General features: G+C 39.4%; 1 protein-coding gene across 1 annotated transcript in view; it reads right to left on the minus strand.

Annotated features, from left to right (window-relative positions):
* LOC131690804 (cytochrome P450 307a1) overlaps nucleotides 1-8,895 on the minus strand; it is a 377,105-nt gene extending 368,210 nt beyond the window's left edge. The window contains exons 1-2 of the mRNA XM_058976833.1: nucleotides 8,730-8,895; nucleotides 8,469-8,527 (exon numbers count right to left, since the gene is read on the minus strand). Coding sequence (XP_058832816.1) covers nucleotides 8,469-8,484 — 16 coding nt within the window. The 5' untranslated portion in view covers nucleotides 8,485-8,527; nucleotides 8,730-8,895. The remainder of the gene's footprint in view (nucleotides 1-8,468; nucleotides 8,528-8,729) is intronic.
* Nucleotides 8,896-9,248: the final 353 nt, after the last annotated feature.

The following is a 9,248-nucleotide window of genomic DNA, read 5'->3' on the forward strand; positions in this document are numbered from 1 at the left end:
TAAAGCTTACATGCTTTAAAGATCCTTGAAGCATGTATGCGTTATATCAGCTTTATATACGCATGTAGAGCAAGCTATAATGCTATATGTCGGCTGTGCAGTTATGCATTATTGATGCTAATAAAGAGCTTTATTGCGTTGTTAATGCTGTAATGGAGTTTCAATGCAACATTAGTGCAAATGTATAGCCAATATAGTGCAATGGCTTAATGCTTATGGTTACTTGGGTTCTATATATATATTATTTTTCCGGGTCCTAAAAGGGTCGCGGGATTTACGTATCAACTTTTCCGTTGAACAATAAATTGTAATGTCGAATTGTTATACAGATATTCAGCGTCCATATCTCGACAAACTTATGTTTACGGCTTATAAACCAATTGTCAAAATTCTCTTCAAGGGGACATTTCAAATGATCCGCCAATGGCCGCACACTGTTCACAGCAGCCACCGAAAGATTTTTTCTCTATTGGTTACTATCAACAGCTGTAATTGGTAAGGAAAAGTGCGTCCGGAATTTCCCCTGAAAATGAATTTGGCTTATACGCCGTAACCATAAGTTTGTCGACTCTTCGCTTATAAACCATAATCTAAGCATGCGTCGAAAATACCGTTAAACAAACGTCAAGATCGACTGCACGAAATCTCTCGGAAATGCACTGTAGAGAAGGATTCACAACATAACCACGTCAAGCCTCCCAAAGAGACGTTGTCCATGCGCCATATTCATGTGAGTGAGTGATAGCCTGTTAACCGTGCAGGGCTCATGTTCTAGTTGCATAGTACATACATGTAGCTGACCGTATTAATTGGCTGCTGTCATTCCGAGTGAGGTGAAATGTGAACTGAGTACAAGAACCTATAATTTTGCATACGGTGCTGGACAAAACAATGATTCGTCATCTAATGACGCCTGGCCTAAACGAGTTGGTTATAAAACGACGATATGCAAGATGATACGACGCCTCTTTTAAAAACCCATTCAGCAGAGTGACAGGCCATTTAGTTTATTAATTAGTCCTGTGAATAGAATAGTGGAATAATTGTCAACAATCCGTTTCCAGGGAATTTCAAGTCGTAAAAATTACGAAGTCATCTAGACAATAACAAAGATATTTCTTTTGTTGTAGCTAAATGCACCGCGACTTTATTAGAGTTATTTGCTTATAATTTAACAAAGCAGCCATTGATTTGAAACGATTATGAAGAATCAAAAAGAATACTTCGTGACTTGACGCTGTGTCCATATTTAAAGGGTTTCAAAGTCAGTAACATCGCCTCGCTCGCTGCAGAAAGCAATCCATGATTCAATCTACCAAATTTTAGAAAACGTTCCCAATGGAGCTATGACGCACCGTCAGAGGGCAGAGCATCCAATCATATAAATTCGGGCAGCTTGGTCCTGCTGACTCGAACTTAAGGCAAACTGTTTTACGTAATCACTTAGCAGAAAAAGTAGAACGTTATCAAAATAGGTAACAACAAACAAATCCTTGCCGCGGTATCCATTTTTATCCTAGGCAAGAAAAAATTTGCTGCAAACCGCTCCAGGCTGGAAACAAACTAAACAAAAGTAGGACAGGAAAAGGCAATAACAAATCGGTGGAAATTTTTCCTTTTATCTTGTCTTTGTCGTCGATGCTAGGTGCGGGACATCAGCACAGATTGAACAGACTAAAAATATCTTTATTGTACCGCCTAAAATGTAGGACCAATTTCCGCCATGAAGTGTCGTTTGATATTTTATGTCACCAACAGATTGAACGAACTTCAATACCGGTTAATGTTTCACGGTTTCACGAAAAAAGATATCCAACGTCTGCATTGTCTGTGCTAGCGTGTCCAGTGGACATCACCACCGTACAACAAACGTGATTTGAACAAATAGAAAAAAAATAGAAGGCAAAGAGGAGGTCGTATTCAAACGGAAAGTTTTTCGATGCGAAAGGTGACTTCCCGTTGATTAGGTTCGTGACATAACGGAGGAACAAACAAATCCGGAGAATATCAGGTCAAACGGATCGTTTGTCACTCTTTTTAGCACACCGTATTGTTCCTGCTGTGATTTTCCAATCAAGGGCCAATAATAAGAACAGTTATCTATCGGTGTAAAAACATGGAAAGAAAAGTATAGCGAAAAAGGAATCAATCAATTTTCAATAAAAGGTGTTTTTCTACGATCTATTATCTTCCTTCCGTGGTATAAGTTCTTCACCGGTTTGCTACCGGATTTCTGTCAAAACAATCTCACAAATACCTTTCTCTGGTTCTACCGTTTCGCCACGCGAAACAAGCATCAGTCACGGTCGTAGTAAGCGTGCACGCTCCTTCGCCGTAATAAACAGGTGGTCCTGAACTCGAATCATCGTATAAAATCCATAAAATCGCACCACTCAATGTCAAGTGTAGAAAGCATTAGTTGATTTCTATGACTGGATTATGTTATTGGAATGTCAACTGGAGCATTCAATGAATGTGTCTTTATAGAACATCAGTATTGGATACAACATACGGAAAGCAAGAAACGTTGAGGTAAAAAAATACAAATCAACATAGACAGTTGACAAATAAAACGAACTTGTTTGTTTACATTTGACTTATTTGCAATATCGGGCTTCACTTTGAATGTTGAACATTTTTGGCTGCAACGCTTGATCCCGTATATTTACTCTGCTTTTCCTCATAAATATGTATGCAAATGAAAACATTATTCCGTTTCGATGGTGTACCTATAATCCAGCAGGAGCACAAGGGCAGTCCAGATTATCTCGGTTTAATATCCAGTGCTGCTATATTGCAGCTTAGAGCATCACTAACATATCGGTGAAATTGATTTTCTTTCTCGATGCTCGATGGTCCGTGGATAGGAAATTCAATGGCTTGGCAAAAATGTATGCAAATGAACTTCGTCTGGGCCAAATTGTTATTGCTATAAAGTTCGAAATTTTCGTTTTTATTAAAGTGAGGAGGACTTCCTTTTTTGTTTCCCAAATATCAAGCCCTGCTGAAGATGGGACGGAAAAGTTGAACCCTTTTTGATCCTTCACGTTCAGAAGCCCAATTAATTACAGTGGAGCATGTTTTCTTCCAGCTTTTGACTTTAGTCGACCGCAATGAAATAATAATGAACACAAACTTGCGGAAATTCAGTATAAAAATATGTACATGGTAGATGTGAAGTGATCCCTTACTTCCCTCGCTCCGCATATCGCAGTTTATCGTCCCGTTTGGAGTCTATATTCTGTTGTAGCTTTATGTAATAAACACCTCTGTTATGACCATTATGTCGGAAGTTTTACCCATAAAATTTATCCCCATACCTTTGGCTGTGTGTATTTTTAGCTAAGTATCAATAACCACTATTGTTGTACCGTGCTGGCCAACAAGACGTTAACCTTTAGGTGAAAATGGAACGTACATAGATCGATGTTGCTAAATCAATTGTAGAGCAACGCTTGGGTTGGGTTATTTTTAGAGATCTGAACTGGAATAATGTGAATACGGGAGTTGTTATTTGTTGGAAGTTCAAACTAGTAAGCTTTGCAGGTTAACTAGAAAAGAGAAAAAAAAATCTAACAGTTAAGTTTCTGTATTATGGTACAGAGGGTCTCTTTTTAAAACCAAATTCCTCTATTTTCTAAATTTATCTAAATTAAAACCATTTTTCCGTCGTCCATAGTCACCTCACACTGATGTAAGAGATAAGGCGCTGGTATTTTAATTTTTGCTTTGGCGCTCGTTTGTTTGTTGTTCGTTCCAGATGAATAAGGCTCCGCAATAAAGTGTAAATACACTTCTGTTCTACACAGTGGCTATTGATTTTAAATATTGCCGTGCCCGCCCTTCTGTTCGCTCAGCAAAATATACTTGGAGATTACAATAGGGCTTTAGATTGCGGGAGTTCCGTCACATCCGAAATTCTGTTCTGATAATGTTTAAAAGTTTAACAGAGGATGGAAGATTTATTGTGGTTAGCAACCTAGAACACGTTTTACGACTACACGTTCCTTCACTACGTACTTCCGATAAGTTCATTGCAAGCATCATGTCACATTTACGGAGAGATGGAGTCCGTTATGTTTTTGACCTGTCAAAATTTCATCCCAGCCAGACCCTAAAATTCTCATACCTATTCAATGAACGACGAAATTCAGAGAATTCATCTTCGTCCTTTCCTTGCCTCTTTCGTCGCTAAATGCATGAAAAAATAAAACAGTAAAGGCGATGTCCCCTCCTCTCTCGATTTTACGAAAACGAGTAGCAGCAGCAGCGACTTTCGTTTTCCTATGACAATCCGAAATTTCAATTTCGTTTTGATGCATGCTCAGTAATTTGCGATTCTCATTCATTAAATGAAATTAATGCAATGTGCATCTAATAATGCAACTAGAACATAGTTAAAATGAGAAATATGCACACCGATCAGGCTTCTGTCTTACAATACCATCATTAGCTCGCAAATCTACAGAATTGAGCATCGACAAATAAATATCATTACTAGTGTATTTGCGTTTCCCCAGCAGTAAGCTCAACATCGAAGTTACCAATCTCATTCTGAATCTCAAAGCGAAAACGAGCATGCGGAGAGAATAATGAAAACGCTCCGCTACATGATTGCTTTGTCCTAGCCCGTTGTCTCATTTTCGATTTCACAAAGTGCTTGTGGTATGGAAAGAAGCTTCGTTCTTTCGTCAGTTTCGCCAGATTTTGGCAAATGAAAAAAACATTTTCCGACTCTGATCCCAGCTTTCCCTACGACCACATTATGTACCTAACGAGGACAGATACCCACGTGCCCGATCTGCAATCAGTCGGAGCGCAAAGAGAAATAATTTTTTCGAAACTAATTGCTTCATTTTTATTTGTCTAAAGTTATTATCGACAATGACTCAGTACCAGTAACAACTAGACTGAAGTTTCAAATTGACACAGGAAAATCAGAGTCGCTACATCTGTTACTCGCTTTTCTAGAATCGTTAGAAGGGCATTTAGTTTTATTATTTTATTTTGTATTTTTTTACCATCCATTCATCGTTCATTGAACAGATATGGGAATTGCCAGCCCAGTCAATCTTAGAGAAGATCTGATAAGCAACCCCGGTGAGATCTTTGATCGTATGCTGACCAGGAAGGGGAAAGTGGAGTAACGTCTATTCTCCATGTTAGGAGCGGCTCCAAACACCGTCTATCCCAAAACGGGCAACTGAAGAAGAAATGCGGCTCCTCATCAGCTATATCCAAGATGGTACCCCATCACGAGGCTAGGTGTCGCAGCCCTGGTAATTCGGCATGTCAAATAAAAACCAAACATCCACGAAAATGTAATAATAAATACAGGATGAAACAATTGGCAACGGATACGGTAATGTTTAACGAAATCTGACTGAAAACTCGGTACTTAGAACGGCACAGCTCTGTTGGAACCAACAAAAACCGCCCAATTTGCTCGGGAGCTGCAAATCGTGTTGGTGGATATCGCAGGCCTTCAGGTAGTTCGATGGCGCCACACAGGAGGAAGAGGATTCCGTGCAGTAAATCCAACTGCGGGTTCCTCGCTCAAGCGAGGAAATATGATATGAAGGATGACGAGTGATCTGAGTAATGGAAATAAAAAGCATGTTTTTCGCTAATAATTCAATTTTTGGTCTTTTGGCTTAAGTGCCAATACCCTATTTAGGACTGGTGGTATCCAACGGGGAAAAACGATCGGAAATGGTGAGTGAAGCTAAGCAATCGTGTGAAAAAAATTCCCCCCAGAGGCGAGATTCGAACTCGCAACCTTTGAGACTCCGGCCCAATGCACTAACCCTTATGCTATCCCTGGGTATGGTGACATCCCAGAAAGAACATATGATTATCCCATTGGCGACGGTGATCGTACCCTGCCTTCAAAGCGAGAATCACACACAACGGCAGCTGATCACTCCTGAATTATTAGTTTAATTCGAACGGACGGGTTCGCTCCCGTCATACCTCTGTTCACTGGGCAAGGGACCAGAATATCGACAGTCTTCATTAGCTCTGTCACCCACCGAAGTACGATGGGTAATGAACTAAAAATTAGACATCAGACGATAATAAAAACCCGGGCCTTGGCATCTAGCGGGGAAATTAAATAGATCAAATGTGTTGGAGTGATCAGCTGCCGTTGTGTGTGATTCTCGCTTTGAAGGCAGGGTACGATCACCGTCGCCAATGGGATAATCATATGTTCTTTCTGGGATGCCACCATACCCAGGGATAGCATAAGGGTTAGTGCATTGGGCCGGAGTCTCAAAGGTTGCGAGTTCGAATCTCGCCTCTGGGGGGAATTTTTTTCACACTATTGCTTAGCTTCACTCACCATTTCCGATGTTTTTCGCGCCAACCAACGACAAATCCAATGACGTGAAAGATGAATTCTACGAGCGTCTAGACAAGACCTACGGTGACTACCCAAAACATGATGTAAAATTCATCATTGGAGACACAAATGCACAGGTCACGAGGAAAGAATTATTTCGTCGGGCTATTGCCATGAAGAACTTCTACTCAACCACCAACGACAACGACCTAAGGTTGATAAATGTTGCTGCAGCGAGAGGTAGCATCTATTTTACGTGGAAGAAGATCATTCGAATATTTATGTACGGTTAACATATTTCCAATGTCATTGATATCAGGACATTCCGAGAATCGAAAGTCGAGTCAGTTACACACCCGCAGAAGTTTCGTATAGCACAGGGTGAAACCAGCAGAACGGCTGATTCTATGTTGAGTGCCAAAGAGCGATGGACGAGAAAAACCAAGCCAGAAGCCGAATGCTTGTAGCGTTTAGACGTCAGAACAGAGAACGATATAGTGAGCTTATGATAACTCAGTAAAAAACTTCATCGACGTAAGAAATGCGGGCATGGCGAAATAGACCAGCTGTAGTTTCTCGAGGGCTAAAAACGGTAAGGCCGTTAGGAATCGACGGTAGAACTTCTATAAGACGGAAGTCCATGTGAAAAAAAATATCTTCGAGAAGGGCCACAAACTCGAGTGTAACAACTATCGAAACATAACGACTGCGCCGGTTGGCTGAGTCCTTTATTAGCGAATATCAAAGCAGTTTTCGAGAAGGGCGATCAACGACGGACCAAATGTATACCCAAGGACAAGTTCCGGAAATATAACCTGCGGACTCACCATCGGTATGTGGATTTCAATGCAGCATTCGATTCAGTGAATCGAAACGAACTGTGGCGAATAATGCTTGAACATGGCTTTCCAACGAAACTCATTAAGCTTATTCGTATTTCACTGGATGGGTAAAAATAACAGGAGAAACATCCGACTGGTTCGTGGCGTGAGATGAATTGAAGCAGGGCGATGTACTCTCTAATATATCTTTCAACATAGCGCTCGAAGATGCGCTACGAAGATCTGATGTGTAACGAAACGGAACCATCATAACAAGTATATTGAACTCACGGACGACATCGACATCATTAGCGTTGATCGTAAAGCAGTGGAAGAGGCAGTTTTGCTTTTTGAAAAAAACGAGAATCGGACAGACTATAAACTCTAACAAGACAAAATACACGATAGTATGTAGAGCGAGGCAGTTCTAACGGTGTTATGATTTTCAGTAGTAGATTTTTCAGTGAAAATAAGCATTATTTTTAAAAAGTATTATTAACTAGCGGAGATAAAGCTCTTTCTCTGAAACTTTACTTTCTACTGAGGCTTGCGGTGATCACGAAGGACGTCCTGCAAGTCAACTGATAACTTGAACTCGGCTTGCGATCAGGCGAATCATTACAAGACCGCTGAAATATCTTCCTACCAACCGCATATTCGATATCTTAGTTTTTGTAAGTAATAGTAAACATAAGAAAGTCCCCGTTTAGATTTTTTCTAGAAGAAAAATTGTTGGATATACACTTTGAATTTGTAAAAAAATAACAAATTATCGTTTGAAGTTCATCCTTGATTTGAATTCACATTCTCTGAAAATTCCAGGTTCTTTCATATTAAAATAAGTTTCCTGATTTCTTGAAGTTTCGTTTTTCTCAGAAATCTCTGGTACGATAACAAAAATTGTAAGAGCGTTGTCTCCTACTTCTCTAATCCTCCTGTCATCGTGACTAATCGTTATTGGAACTAAATTGTTTTTATTCAATTTGTTATTCGATGAAAATTATTTGTTTTTTATTTAATAGCCTCTTACTGACGAGTGAAGCCGAATGCGTGTGAATTATTTCGCGAAAACATATTTTACATCCTATGGATGCAAGAAATCCAAAAAAAAAACATTGATTTTAAATTTTTGTAGAGAACGACCTCCTTAAGAGAATTTTTTTACATTATAAAAAATGGTCATTAGATTAAATCTAGAAACTGACGATGAATATCTTAAAAGCTTTCATCAATGAAAAAATATGCCCAAGTATTGATATCCAAAAACACACCAGGGACTGATAAAATCGTATTGTTATATTTACCTGTATGAAGTAACATCAGAGCGGTCTGCTTCAAATATATGGTTTCTCTACGTATTTCTCTTAAGCGGCCCTTACACGTTCAATATTTTTGTCAATACCAGTATTGACGATATTGTTACAATATTTCAGTCCCGTTTGAAATCCACATCGTCAATACAACTTTTTTCCATTACACGTACAATACTTTTGTCAATACTCTCTAGTATTGACAAAAATATTGAACGTGTAAGGCCCGCTTTAGAGTAGTAAAAACACACACACCAACACATACTCTGCTTTCAGAACTCTCTTCACATTTCTTCACTATATAAACTATTTTTGCCTGTATGATATTTTACACTAAGATTTGCAAGTAAACTATTTGCTTCTAACTAAAAAATGATTCTGCATATAGCTGACACCAATAATCGCCAACATCACCATTATTTTCACCAACCAACCATTATTCACTTCTTCAACAAATTCACCCACCAACAACAAAAGAGCCTCTTTTTTCTCCGCTCCGCCGCTTACAGAGAACTTCTTCGGTTACAGCTCACGTTCAAACATGTTGCGCGTGCAAAATGGTTTCGGCGTTATTCACACACATTTTCACACCTGATCCCAAACACAGCACCTATTCTCTGCTTTTACACTGATTTTGAACCTGCTAATTGGTTCCACGGTTTGACCTTTTTTTTAATCCATAATGGGATTTTTTCAGCCAAGCTTTTTGCATTGCACTACAGTTGGACGCCCCACACACGTACCACTTTTCGATAGGCAAAGCCAATTGAAAAC

This window comes from Topomyia yanbarensis, chromosome 1, assembly GCF_030247195.1.
Source record: "Topomyia yanbarensis strain Yona2022 chromosome 1, ASM3024719v1, whole genome shotgun sequence".
Classification (NCBI taxonomy): domain Eukaryota; kingdom Metazoa; phylum Arthropoda; class Insecta; order Diptera; family Culicidae; genus Topomyia; species Topomyia yanbarensis.